Consider the following 14,419-nt stretch of genomic DNA (forward strand, 5'->3'; position numbering starts at 1 on the left):
CATGCAAGAAACTGCATTTGCTCCCCTAACCTGGTGTCTCAGCTAGGAGCTGGCTCAGCCCTGGAGCCATTGTGACACTTAGGCCACAACCAAAGTCACGTCTGCATATGCAAGCCTGCCTGGGCTGCTCCTGAAAGACGCCTGGGCTGAATTTTTCTTCATGCTTCTGGCAGGGTAAAAATGCCCCAGAGACAGACAGTGGAACCTGCTGTGGAAGAGAGAAGGTTTTGGTACTGCAGTTTTGGAGTGGGGTTGAGCCTGGGTCTCCTGCCCTCCTGAGAAATGATCTGACTTTGCGTGCTGTGCAACAGAGACACAACTCAGTCACCTGAATGGTGAACAATCTGCTTGTTATTTTGCTTTTCAGGCTTTTTGTTATAGCTGCTCTTGACTGGTTTACGTGGACTTCAGGTGGGCAGTGTCAGGCATAGTCTAACAACACCTAGAGATAAGGCCACTAGGAATATTAGAAATTAATTGATTATAGGGCTGGGTCCCCACAGATCTTGAAAAGAGGAAAATACAACCCGCTTAAATGTGGGGCACCAGCTATCCCTGTCAGCTCTCTTCTTAGGCATGTCAAGTATCTATCAGCTTGTTTGACCATCCAAATGAAATTTCCCAGCAATGGAGGCCCCCATCTTTCTTCACTTGCACCATCATTCAGTGGATTTTTTCCACATGATGATGAACAGTAATTGAAGTCTTTTGTCTTTTCTCTGTACTTGCTTCAATAGGAGCTATCTCATCAAGGTGATGATAGGGTAGGCTCTAGATCTTAAATATAATTAAATCATAATGATAAGTGTATAATTAAATCATAACAATAGATAAGATACAATAGGAGCTGAACACTAAAATCACATCTTATAATTTCAACAAAGTTACACAAACAAATATAACGGTGATTACGTAAATCTATTGTAAGGTTGTTTACAAGTACAAAGTCACTTGAAAGGTTCTCAAACAGGCACATCCATTCCCTCAGAGTATTCCCTCCCATACTCTGTTCTCTAAGGGGTAGGCTGCAGCTCTGTTGTGATTTAATTCTGACACAATGATTGGGTATATAGCATATACCACAGCATTGTGCATTGTTAAAACAAAAACTGTGCCTTTACTGCTGGTTGGGTTATAAACGAAATTAACTAGGTAACACCAAGAGTGCAATTCCCTTTTAAATTCACTTGCATTACGTCAAGTTACCTTTTGAATTTCAGTGGCCAAATTGCTTTCATCTCCTTTATAATTTCTGCCGCAGTAAATTGCACTCACAACTGAGAAGCATGTGTGATGCAGGTTATACCAGAGTCGCCATATAGATTAGCACAAATAAAGAAGTGCTGCGTTCCAATGTGGGAAACTGCAAGAGTTCTTTTAAAAATAGATGGTCAGGAACAAAATTAAGCCAAATGAGGCAAACATTGTATCTGAGAACCGTTTGTTGGTAATGAAAGAGAAAAATAAAAATGAGTTACCCTCCTAAAGAGGGCTAGAGAAGACAGAGCAGGAGAAAGAAAAATGGGAGGGAGAGGGAGAAAGAGGAGAGAAAGGAGACAGAGAGAAAAAGAGGGCATTACCACCAGAGGTCGGGGAGCACCGTCGACATCCACGAGGTGGGGCTGTGCATAGCCCCCGCGGCGATGGGCAGCCGGACACAAGGTGCAGGGCGCTCAGGCAGGAGGTCCAGAAGCCTGGACAGGATCGCGACGAGGATCACGGTGGTCGGCAGGCTCGGAGGCAGGCAAGGCTGGACGCAGGGGGCTCAGGCAGAGACGAAGCAGGCAGAGCGTCGGCGAGGGACACAGGGAGGCAGGACAGACAGGAGGGAGAGCAAGAGCCAGCGAGGGCAGAAGAGCCAAAAGGCAGGACTCCAAAAGCAAGTTTAAAAAGCCCGTAAAGAGTAAGCCAAAGGACACAACAGCTCCCAAAAAGCCCCCAAAGCTTGTGATGCAGTTATTTTTATGGCCCTGACTCCTCCCCAAAACTGCGTGGTTACAAGAGACCCCTGGCCCAGACCAATGTCCCACTGCAGTCCGTTGGCAGAGAGCTTTTGCCATCTGACTGGAGAGTGTCTCTGGGGTACAGCGTCTTCAGTGTTCCCCTGCTGACTGCCTGTCCCAGGTGAGACATGACATGGTTGTCAGGCAAAGTCTCCCCAGAGACAAGGCTTTGTTCTATCTTCTCCTAGATGACTCCTGGACATGGCACATATGCATCCCTCCCCCATGTGCCCCTGACAACCATTGGTGGGACATAGCAAAACTGAATTGGCTCCTCACAGAGGGCCTCCACCTTGTGGGTTGAGTTTGTTTATGTGTGAACCAAATTTAGTTTGTGCTGGCAATGATTGGATAACCAATCATTGCAAGGATAACCAGTCCTTTGATGATTAGCTTGATCTTCAGCGCAGATGCATGGCATCATTATCAGTACCATTCCTGGGAAGAGAAAACAATACTGGAGTCCTGGAGGGGTTAGTCCAGACAGTGGCTCAAGTTGTTGAACAGCTTGGGCTAGTGACAAAAGTCCTTTTTCCCACTCAGGATATCTCTGTTCTGTCTCTTTAAATGCAGCTGAGTTAAATAGTAAAGATCACTTTGGTCTGTCAGGGACAGTTTAGCCTTGACATTCCTCAGGTAGAATCTCAACTTTCAATTCATTAAGTGCTTGCCATACTACTGTTGCTGTTTCCTCCACCTTTTTTGTGGACGGCTCCTGCGATTAGAGTTGCCCTCCGTAGAGTGCGATCCTCTCTGAATTTGCCTTACCAGGTTTGCGAAATTTAGCACAGCAGCGGTTAAAGGCATGGAATATCAAAACCCAGAATGTTTTCCATATGAATTTTAATTGCAGAGTGAGAAGCTGACATCCGCTTCTCAATACCTCCTCCTCTTTCGTTTCCCCATCGCGCTCCGCAAGCATTGCCTCCGCCTGTGCTCACCGTCCTTTCCCGACCCTGCTGAGGTGCGAGCAGCCCCTGTGCCTGCAGCCTCTTGGAGCGCTCCAAGCAACGCGTCCGCCGGCAGCCCCTCTTCCTTTTCCTGCCGGCGCTCAGCGGCGAGCAGCCTGCTGCCTACTCTCCCTTTCACTATCGCACTCACAGCAAGCAACACTTGCTACCGAAGCCTATTTCCTCTCTCATTTAACTGATCCTGCAGTCCTTTCACCAAACCCTGCTGAGATCCAATCATTTCTCCCCTGCCTGTTTGTTGGCATACCTCTCCTTTTGAGCAAAAAATAGCAGATAAAACTGCTTTACTTTTCCCGTTTCATACCTTTTACCACATTTATCCATTTAAGCCCTGCCTCAGAGCTATCTGAATTTGCACATACTGCACCTGGGGGAGTTGGACATACCTTATATTCTTCCCATCAAGTCCTGTCTGGAATTCATGGGTATGGCATCCTGCACATGACGCCAAAAAAGGGATGGCACACCCTTAAGGTGAAGGGAGCAGCCAAGATTTGTAAATGCTCATGGTTGAAAGAAACTACAAAAATTAGAAGGTCCACAAAAAATCACAAAGTTTTATTATACACTTGGCAGGGAAATTAGAGTGTTGGTCCTTGAGCTACTACACAAGCACAAGGAAGGAAGGAAGGAAGGAAGGAAGGAAGGAAGGAAGGAAGGAAGGAAGGAAGGAAGGAAGGAAGGAAGGAAGGAAGGCAGGCCAAACAGTAATTCACTGGAATGTCATTTTGAAACTTCCAGCTAATGCAACATAACAACAAAGAGAGATTGTGCCTTCATCCAAAAAATACCAGAAACCTTGACTTGCTGGAAGTCCTATGACCAGTTCCTGGCCCTGCTCCAAGAAGTATATTTTATCTTATTAGAACTTAATATAAAGTGCATGAATAGGCCAGGGAACAAGGACAAGCATTCAGATTCTGGGAGAAGACTGGCACGCACTACCTGCTTGAACACCACTCTGAACTGAGAGTTGGTGGAGTCATCTTTCCATGCTGTAAGGCAGATTCCCAAGCCTCAGTTTACCTAAAGGCACTGGTCTGTGCCCAGTGGGTACCCTGACTGGGTAGCTACTGCCACCAGGCCAGTTCCTAGGTTTCAACAAGTTAGGAGCTAAAGAAAATAGCTTCTAAGTGTCTGTCTGAGAAATACCTGTCTCAGAAAACCTGTGCAGGGAAAAAGGAATCACCAGGATCCAACCTGCCCTAAGTGCTGAGTGCAGCAGATATATAACCTTGCTCAGAGCCTGGCTGGCTCTTTTATACTCACAGGTGCCAAGCCTGTCTTCCCTAGATGGGAGAGAAGAAATACCTACAACTTTTCTGCAAGTACTGGCAGGAGAGAAGAGAGTTGCTTCTCTCAAGGGCAAGGAGAAGTGCCTGCCTGTGACATATTGTCTGGACACCTCTCTAGTAATGTCATATCTTAGCTTAAGGTTCTCAGCCTGAGACCACTCAAATCACTGTCACCAGTGTCAAGAACACCAGGCTGCAAGACAGTTTTTGGACTTGGAAAGATTCTTCCTATTATTGCTACTGCATAAAGCTGTGGCATATCACACTAGTGATATTCTTGTGACTTGCCAACTGGAATAGCTAACCCTTGTTTCAAAGTCTTTTATTTCTTCTGCTGTCACTTTGCTGTTTTCTAAACCAGTACACTGAGAGCTACACATCACCATTGTCCGTGTTTTGCTCTCACATGGAAGAATAATGCATAGCAGTGAAGTAGCGACTGCAGCAGCTTCGGGGAAAACACTAAAAAAGCCGATGACGTCTGGAGGCTGAAGGGAAGGCGCGGGGCCGTGCCGGGAAGCGGCGGGATCCGTGCCGGGAAGCGGTCCCAAAGGCGGGATCCGGGCAGCGGTTCAGCACAGCGGGCGCTGCAAACGGGCTGGAACCCGCGGAGCCAGCGCCAGGGGGGACACGGAGGGCAGGGAGGACACGGAGGGCAGGGGTGACACGACCCGGGGCGGGGCGGCGGGAGAGCCTGGTCTGCCCGCCCGACTCCCACTGTCAGTCCCAGGGAGGCGGCGGAAACCCCGCTGAGTCACGGCAGGGGCGGTTCCGCCCGCTGAAAAATGCGGTCCGAGGTTCTGCCGGGCAGAGGGCGGCTCTGAGCTCCTCTCCCTCTTTCTCTCCCCTCTCTCTCCGCTGCTCCGCCGCCTGCACAGACCGCACCGTCGGGCCCCGGAGTGGGACGCGCCCGCGGCGAGGAGCTGCGGCCGGCAGCCCGTGCCCGCCTGGCCATGGCGGGGCCGCGGGACCCCGCGGAGCGCTGCTCCTGCCGCAACACCAACTGCGTGGAGCGGCCGCTGCGCCGGCTCTTCGAAGGGCTGGCGGGCGGCGTGGCCGCCTGCCCCTGGCCCTTCGTGCTGGTGCCGCTGCTGCTGTCGGGCGGGCTGGGCGCCGGCTTCGTCTTCCTACCGCAGCGGCAGGCGAACGACATCGAGGGGCAGTTCACGCCCACGTGGGGCCCCGCCAAGACCGAGCGCGACTTCGTGCGGCGGCACTTCCCCACCAACGACTCGGAGCGCTTCTCCGCCGCGCGGCTGCCCACCGAGGGCGCCTACGCCGCCCTCATCGCCGTGGCGACGAACGGGACCTCGGTCCTGGACGCGGCGCCGTGGGCAGAGGTGCTGCGGCTGAACGCGACCGTGCACGACGCCGGGTACGAGCGGCTCTGCGCCCGCACCGCCGGCCGCTGTGCCAGCCCCAACGAGCTGCTGTCGCGGCGGGGCGATGCGGGTCCGCCCGAGCCGGGGAGCCTCCGCTTCCCCGTCAACGACAGCGTCTTCCTGGGGACCGCGCTGGGCGGCGTGGACACGGACGGCGGGCGGGTGCTCAGGGCGCGGGCCCTGAAGCTGCTGTATTACCTGCGGGAGGACGGCCCCGAGGCGCAGGACAGCCGGCAGTGGCTGGAGAGCTTCGTGCAGAACATCTCGTCCAAAGTGGCGGAGTTGCGCCTCGGCTCCATTCAGGTAACGCAGGGGCCAGGCTACGGCCGTGCGGAGCCGCCGAGCCCGAAACGTCCGGGCAGCCCCGGCGCGGAATGGAAAGGGAGAGGGAAAGGGAAAGGGAAAGGGAAAGGGAAAGGGAAAGGGAAAGGGAAAGGGAAAGGGAAAGGGAAGGAAAGGGAGAAGGCAGGTGGGCTGTGAGCGCCAGGCCAATGCTCCTCTGCCAAGCTGGTGTGTGCCTTGCTTGTGCTTGTGCAGAAAGCCCCAGAAGAGGAAAAGTGCTTCAATGTTTCTTGTTTTAACGGCAGGTGACTTACTTTACCTCACTGTCAAGACAACAGGAGTTTGAAGGAAATGCCAAGAGTGTGATTCCGCTCTTCTCTGTGACATATTTCTTGACAATAAGTTTTGCAGTCATCTCTTGCCTGAGGTAAAATATCTCTAAGCTATGGCTCAGTGAACAGTGATCTCTGCTGTTCTTTACCTCCCTCAGTTGGTTTCTGCTCTTGTCAAGTGAAGGCATTCTTGAAGCTTCAGAATTTCTGTGACATTTTATAGGCAAAATGTATTTCTTTGCCTTTTATTGTCTACATGTGTGTATCTCCCAGCTGCTTAGATGGTAGATGAAAACTTGAACAAGTGTTCAGTACTTAGTTAAGGTTCAGGTGGACGAGCAGTAGCTTCATAGATTCCTGCAAGTCTGGGTACAGCCTTAGTTGTTTTGCTAGCTAGTAGAGTCAGAGCCTTACCTGCTCTCCACAGAGAACTTAACCTGCCCTTTCTTTGTGCTGATGGAAAGTGAACTCTTGTACACTCAACAGCTGTAGAGCAGTGTCTGTGTCCTGTAGTTCCAAAAATTAGTCTTGTAGGGTGAGTGGACTGCTTTAGTGCTTGCATCAAGCACCATACCTATTGGAGCATTTCTTGTGGAATGCTTGAGCCAGCCCTCCAAGGCATCTTGGCAAAAGGCTGGTAGCCAACCTGACTGCTGAGAAAGTTTCTCTACACGGCACGTACAGCCTGAAAGGTGCTTCCACTGATATGCTACAGCAAGAACTCATGTAAAATCAAAGACCTTCTAGAAATTCACAATTCTTTTGGGTGACCTGAAGCCATGCCTCACTAGTAGAGCATATGTACCCTTATTTTGCCATCTCGTGTTATTGATGTAAAGATCAGTACACATCCTTACTCTTCTGAATATAGTTGGGCAGTGGTAATAATGTGTATAACACCTCATAGAAAAAGTATTTTCTATAATGCTGACAAATGGGAACTCTCCTCGCAGCTTTCATCAGGAGTTATTCTGAGAGAGGGTATCACTGGTATGTGAGTACTTTTCATGCCAAACACCTTGGTGAAATATTTGACACATAACTAAGATATTCCTTGAAATAATTTCAGACTGAGCTGTATAAGAAATAATATCTGGCTTGCAAGCTGTGGAGTGCTTTCTTCTGGCTTAGCTGTATTAAGCAGCTTTGGATTGATGCTCTTCTGTGGAGTGCCATTTGTGGTCACTGTAGCAAATGCACCATTCCTCATTCTGGGTAAGTAGAAAAAGTGAGTTGTATTCAGATACAAAGACCAGAGTGAAGTTAAAGCAACCTAATGGTGTCAGTCTTTTATGATGTGAATGTCAGAGAATACAACAGTTTCTCCTGAAGTGAGTGTAGGAGATACCCAGAGGTGTGTAGGAGATACCCTAGAGAACCTACAGAGGGGGGCAAGCCCCTCAGCTCAGCTGCGTGTGCCACAGTGGGACTGGAGATGGGTTCTGGTGCAAGGGCAGCTTTCCCCAGAAGACAAGGCCTGATCTAGATCCACTGCTACAGCAGGCAAACTGTAAATGGGAGAGTGGTAAGGTTAGCACTTCTGGAGTTGTTCTAGTGTCCCTGGAAGTGTAGCCAGGATGATTAATCCTCTGCAGTATAACATCTATGAACCAGTCTCAGTTGGCTGCACAACTGAAGGAATGCACCATTTGTGCAAGCAGCTCCCCCCAAAAACCCAAGGAAGTTGGTATCATTGCATCCTTGTTACACAGACTGCTTAACAGCCAGTGCTGAACTTTCCAAGTACTGAAAGTGTTGCTGCAATTAGATAATGTTTCCAACCACATAATGTTGCTGCAAACAAATTACTGCTTTTAAAATCCTTACTGGTCTCCTGTATCATACATTCATCTGATGTTTTTCCTCAGGCTATGTCTCATGCTGAGGGAAACACATGGGGTTCCCAGGTTGACGGAGGCTGTGCATCATCCTAAGATGTCCAATGCAAATGCTCCTTTGGGCAGGCATTGTTTCTTTGTTTCCTGTTTAATTCTAATGTATTTTTTCATCTACTTTTGCTTGCTCATCAATTGCAGTGGCTCTGATTATCAAAAAGCCCCTTTTGTATACCTGGGAAAGGGGTTAAGTCAGTCTCTTCAGATCTTCAGATATAACACGCAGACTTTTGTCTTCCTTGCGTTAAAGCAAACAAATTCTCAGTACATCAGAGGATTTGCTTTGAGGGCTGCTTGCTTTCTGAAGCAGTCTGGCTCCCTGCCACCCAGTAGTACCTTTTGATGTGCTCCTTAATTCATCATTGCATGTTTACTGGCAATTGCCTGTTCAGGTAGCAGGTAATGATTTCATCTCTTCTGTGCTTGGCTAAATCTCACTCTGCTATTTGCACTGTGTGATTAATTTTCAGTGAATAGAAGAGCCCTTGACAACATGGCAAAATATTGAAAGGTGTGAGATAATAATCTTGAGAGTTAGCAGAGGTGAGAGAAGCCCATTGGCTCTTCATTTTTGAACTTCAGCTCACTTACTCTGGCATCTTAGCGAAAACTCAAACCCAGGATCCAGTCTTCCTGGCAGGTTATCCCAGGGACCTGTCAGGTAATATTTGTGAGCACATCAGTATAGAGGTGAACAAAAATGAGTAATAAATTGTGAATAAGTGCTGGAAAATAAACTGGAGAGAAGTGGAGGGCAAAGAGCATAAAAAAAGTAAGCCACTGGAAAACTGGAATCATTCTTCTCCCAGGTGGTAGCAACTGCTCTTCCTGCCTTCTGAAGGCAGAACAAGACATTATTGCTCTAAGTTGCTGCAGTGCTGAAGAAGAGATTCCAGAGATAATGGGGGATGCTTCCAGTGGTAAGAATAGTTGAGGATCAGAATATGTGATGCTTTGAAATCTGACATCTGCATCATGGACATCAGCTACAAGACACTTGTCAGAGATGCAGTAGGTGTGCTCAGTCCTTCAGCAGAGTCGCTGAGGGATCAACAGCCCATCAGGTCACCAGGAGGTGCTGAAAGGTAATACATTCAGCTACACACAAAGGATCTGTTTTCCAGATTCTCTTGTAACTTGCATCAGTGCTTGAGCAGTGTTAGTCGCCCAACTTCCTTCTCCAGACTTTATGCAGAATGAAATGTGAATAATGTTGTAGTTTTGTTGGGTGTTGGTGGAAGCTGCCATTTGCAGCGCAGCATTAACAGTCTCTCCTCTTGCAGGGGTTGGCGTTGATGACATGTTCATCATGATTGCTTCCTGGGAGCAAAGTTCAAGGAAAAACGAGAAATCCAGTGTTAAATCTCTGCTGGCTGAGACTTATGCAGAGGCAGCACTTTCTGTGACCATCACCACTCTGACGGATGTTTTGGCCTTCTTCATTGGCACCTGGACTGCTTTTCCATCCGTGAGGTCTTTCTGCCTCTATACAGGGACAGCTTTTGTCTTCTGCTATGTATATACCATGACCTTCTTTGGGGCAGTTCTGGTATTAAATCACAAAAGGGAGCAAGGGAACCGACACTGGCTGACTTGTATGCGTGTGGATGTAGGTAAAGATCAGGCTGAGAACTCCTGCTTGTACAATGCTTGCTGTATCGGCAGCTGTTCTGGGCAGCCATCTCAGCCAGAAGGTGAGCATCCAATGAGCTTATTCTTTAAAAAGTATTACGGCCCTTTTGTTACAAATAAATGGGTCAAGGTGCTCATGGTGTTGCTCTACGGAGCATATTTGGGTGGCAGCATTTATGGGTGTACTCAGGTCAGGGAAGGCATCGATCTCCGAAATCTGGCAAATGATGCCTCCTACGTTATTCCATACTATGATGATGATGACAAATACTTCTCCACATATGGGCCCAGGGTCATGGTTGTCATTACTGAGAGTGTAGATTATTGGAACGAGTCGGTGCGTCTTGGCATTGAGAGCTGTGCACAGAATTTAGAGAACATTTCCTATGTAGATAAGAACCTCTCAGAGTCATGGCTGAGAGTATACACAGAACTTGACAAAAGGGGTGTGATAAATATAAACAGTAAGACTGACTTCTTAAATAACTTAATTGTACTATTTGGAGTTCATCACAGCTTTGAGTGGGACATAAACAAGACTCAGGATGAAATAGAGGCTTCACGCTTCTTCATCCAGACAGTGAATGTGACATCAGCCGTGGATGAGAAGAATCTCCTCAATGAGTTAAGAGAGGCAGCCAAGCAGTGCAGCATTCCACTGAAGGTGTATCACCCAGCCTTCATCTACTACGACCAGTACCTGGTAATAGTGCAGAACACTGTTCAGAACGTTGTGGTTGCTGCCGGGGCCATGCTCGTTGTCTCCCTCCTGCTCATTCCCAACCCGTTGTGCTGCTTGTGGGTGACCTTTGCTATAGCCTCTGTTATAGTTGGTGTTGCTGGTTTCATGACGTTCTGGAACGTCAACCTCGATTCCATATCCATGATCAACCTGGTCATTTGCATTGGGTTTTCAGTAGATTTTTCTGCTCACATTTCCTATGCCTTTGTTACCAGTGGAGAGTCATCGGCCAATAAAAGGGCAATTGAAGCTCTGTCCGTGCTGGGTTACCCAGTTCTACAAGGTGCGGTTTCTACAATACTGGGCGTAGTTGTTCTGGCTGCAGCGAGCACCTACATCTTTAGGACGTTCTTCAAGATCATGTTCCTTGTTATTTTGTTTGGGGCTCTTCATGGTCTTGTTTTTATTCCAGTGTTTTTAACATTTTTTGGAAACTTTGTGAGATCACCCAATACCATATCTAAAAAACTTGAGCTTGAGAAATTATAAAGTTTGTTTGTGACTAAGTTTAATGTGTTATAAGTTATATTTATTATATGTAGATTCAATTGTAATGACTGTCAGGGAATGTAAGACATGAAGAAAATGAAAGACAAAAAAAATAAACACAACAGGGAAGCAAAGGCTTCAGAAAAGCCAGGCAAGAAAAATAATAAATTAAAACTTAGAGATTGCATTTGCATTTTTAATTTTTGTGTCAACATGTTAATGTTGTAAAGTATTTTTTTGTGTCTACTGAATGTATTAAAGTTATTATAAACACTGACCACTGTGTCAGCTTAATGGACTACATTACACGTTTGTCAAGACTGTGCACAGTGGGGAAGAGTAACTTCCACTGGTCTGCTTTTTCCACCTGTTTGCCTTGGTGCTGTAATTCATCCCAACACTGAGCTGGAAGACAGTTTTTTGCCCAAGAGGCTCAAATTTGGATGTTTTACAGCAAAATTACAAGAGGTCAGAACTGTCTCAGGCCACAGTAACTCATAAGCCTTCAGGAGATAAAACGTTCTTATGTTCCTCATGCAGCACGAAAAACCTTGGGGAGGACTTACCCCAAGCTGACTACCATTTTCTATTCAAAGCCTTTTCTTGGTGTCCTGTTTTCTAGCTAAGGTTGAACATCTAGTACCCTTAAGAACTTTGTGTGTAGCTTCTGTTGGCTGCAGTTAGCAAAGGATGTGCTGTAGGTTATTGAACTTGCATGGACCTCCTGAGTATGACAGGGCAAGGATTCTCTAGAGAGAATCACAGCCTGATTCGAGACAAAGTGAAAAGGCAACTCAGGTTTAAGCAGATCAGTCCTAAAACTCACTCATAAATTCCATTCTGTTCATCCTGGGGAGCTTTCACTGAATAAGAGCTAAGAATAGATGAGAAGTGGCCTTCTAACTGTAGGGGACAAGACGGAAGAGAAAAGTCAATTTATATCTTGTTGCCAATATCACGAATGACCCATTGGAAATAAAGTGAATGATGGTAACTGATGTAATTCTGGAAAAATTGGTGTAGAACTCATTAAACCATTCAGTCCAAATCTGCTTCCGTGGAGGATTTCTTCTGACTGAGCAAGTGTGACAGGGTCTGCCTCTGATTCCTGGCCCATTTCATGAGACCCAGTAGACAGGGCAGGAGCCTTCTGTTTCCTTCAGAACAGTTTTTGAAAGAGTAGTGAATGACTGAAACTCATATTAATCTTAGGAGAAATCTGCTCCTGAACTCAGAGTCAAAACTCCATGCTGAATCTCAGAATTACAGCTAGCAGCATTAAGTTTCCAGGACAGGGCACTAAACACAAAGCTAGATTCAGGAAAAAAAACAAATGCACTACAGCGCACAACCTCATGCATTAGAATGCCCACTTCTCCAATTAAATGCTTCATGGTCCATACTAGTGCTATAATGGCAAATGTTGCAGCCATTTATGCACTGATGATGCTGTGGAAGGAGCAGATGATGCTCTCATGTTGACCAACACCATAGGAAGGCCTCTTAACATGTGTGATGGGTTTGGAAAAAGGGAAATCTACTTCTCAGGGAAGTAGAGAGAGCAGCCTATTTAAAGTGTGTTCTCTCACCTCTCATCATGTTGTTTGGCCATGTTTTAGAAGCAAAAATAGCTTTCCTTGCTTCTAGCCAAAGTTTCCAAGCAGATAATTAGAGCAGAAAGTTAGGAATGGCTTGATTGCTCTATCTTCACAGCCAGTTTAAAGGATTAAGATTTAGAACATCTTCAGACATTTCAGCTGACCAGAAGCAGCGAGAAGAAGGCCACAACTTTCAGTGGAACTTTGCATTTTGTGTTAAGCTTGCTGGTAGAATTCTGTCATGCCAGCCTCAGGAATACAGAAAATTCAGAATTATGTCCAAGTTTTAATTTCTTATTTTTATGGGCCACCCTGCTTGTGACCACTTTGGAGGTATTTAAAAAGCAGTGTATCTAAGCACTTAGCTCTGCCCCATTTTCAACAGCAGGAGGCTGTTCCCACTTAAAGGAACACCTCTCTGACTGCTTTCTGGAAGCGGCTTTTATGGTTGTGATGTGTTGACCCTGGCTGGACAGCAGGAGCCCACCAAAGCCACTCTCACTCCCCTCCTTAGCTGGACAGGGAAGAGAAAACACAGCAAAAGGCCTGTGGGTTGAGATGAAGGCAGGGAGAGATCACTCATCACCTCCCATCATGGGCAAAACAGTTTTGAGTCAGTAAAATGAGTTTAGTTGCCAACCAAATCAGAAATAAAACCAAATTTTAACACCACCTCTTCCCCTACCCCTCTTCTTTCCTGTTTTCATTTTCACTTCCATTTTTCTCTACCTCCTCCCCCTCAAGCGGTAGGAGCAGGGTGGGGGCGGGACAGGAACTGGGGTTGCGGTCAGTCCATCACAGGTCGCCTCTGCCGCTCCTCCTCCTCAGGGTGAGGAGGACTCTCACTCTAAGCCTGCTACCTCTCCTTCACTGACCTTGGTGTCTGCAGAGCTGTTTCTCCCACCTATTCACTCCTCTCTCTCTGGCTGCAATTGCTCTTGGGCAGAGCTTCTTCCCCTTCTTTAAGTGTGTTGTCCCAGAGGCTTTACCACCAGGGCTGATGGGCTCAGCCTTGGAGAGAAGCAGGTCCCTCCTAGAGCGATCTGGCAGTGCTCTACTGGACACAGGGAAGCTTCTGGCATGTTCTCCCAGATGCCAGCCATGTAGCCTCCTCACTACAAAAGCCCTGCCACACAAACCCAACCCAGTGCTCTCCAATCTCTGCCCAATAACATGAAAGGAGAAATTCGAGCTCCTAGGTGCTCCCAAGAGCACCAGCCATCAAATCCAATGCCTCAACAGACAAGTTTCTTGGAATATGTTACACACACAAAACCAACTAGGAATGACAGTAAACTCTTCAGTGATACTTGTGCTATTAAGTTGGCCAGAAAGCAAAGATACCCTTTACACTTTATGGCTAATCTTGTAATAATCTTTCATGAACCCAATGATACATCACTTTTTTTTTTTCTTTTTGATACTATCCTATGAACACAGCAAGAAGCTTTTGAATAAGAAAAGTTGGACTTCAAAAACTTACCCCCATAAATAAGATCATTCAATACAGATTTTAGTAGCTTCAAAGAAGAAAAAGTTTTTTTGCTTCTCTTAAATGCAAATTCACATTATTTAGCTGGAAAAGATCCCTTCCAAGTCCCACTACTGAAGCAGCAATTGAAAAAAGGTGTGAATTTCTAGGGAGAACATTCCCTAGAAATCTCACTTAGAGAGAGTGCAATTTTGCCATAATTCTTAAATTTATTTACAATTTTAAATGTTGTATACACTTCAATTTACATACCAGGGAACTTGGTATTACATTTTATAGCAATTTACAGTAAATAAGAAGAAAACC

The 14,419-nt window shown here is 46.8% G+C and overlaps 1 protein-coding gene across 1 annotated transcript; it reads left to right on the forward strand.

Moving 5' to 3' along the window:
* The first annotated feature begins 5,222 nt into the window (after positions 1-5,222).
* On the forward strand, positions 5,223-11,300 carry LOC118695068 (patched domain-containing protein 3-like). Its single transcript, XM_036396463.1, has 4 exons — positions 5,223-5,954; positions 6,239-6,360; positions 7,335-7,480; positions 9,444-11,300. The coding sequence occupies exons 1-4, from the start codon at positions 5,223-5,225 to the stop codon at positions 11,021-11,023; spliced, it is 2,580 nt and encodes an 859-aa protein (XP_036252356.1). The 3' UTR covers positions 11,024-11,300.
* Positions 11,301-14,419: the final 3,119 nt, after the last annotated feature.

Source organism: Molothrus ater, chromosome 1, assembly GCF_012460135.2.
Source record: "Molothrus ater isolate BHLD 08-10-18 breed brown headed cowbird chromosome 1, BPBGC_Mater_1.1, whole genome shotgun sequence".
NCBI classification, from domain to species: Eukaryota; Metazoa; Chordata; class Aves; order Passeriformes; family Icteridae; genus Molothrus; species Molothrus ater.

Excerpts from the sequence above, each read along its gene's own strand:
- LOC118695068 (XM_036396463.1), top strand. The coding sequence starts at position 5,223 with ATGGCGGGGCCGCGGGACCCCGCGGAGCGCTGCTCCTGCCGCAACACC. Across the intron at positions 6,361-7,334 it reads GCAGTCATCTCTTGCCTGAG|ACTGAGCTGTATAAGAAATA; the intron begins GTAAAATATCTC and ends AAATAATTTCAG. Across the intron at positions 7,481-9,443 it reads TGCACCATTCCTCATTCTGG|GGGTTGGCGTTGATGACATG; the intron begins GTAAGTAGAAAA and ends CTCCTCTTGCAG.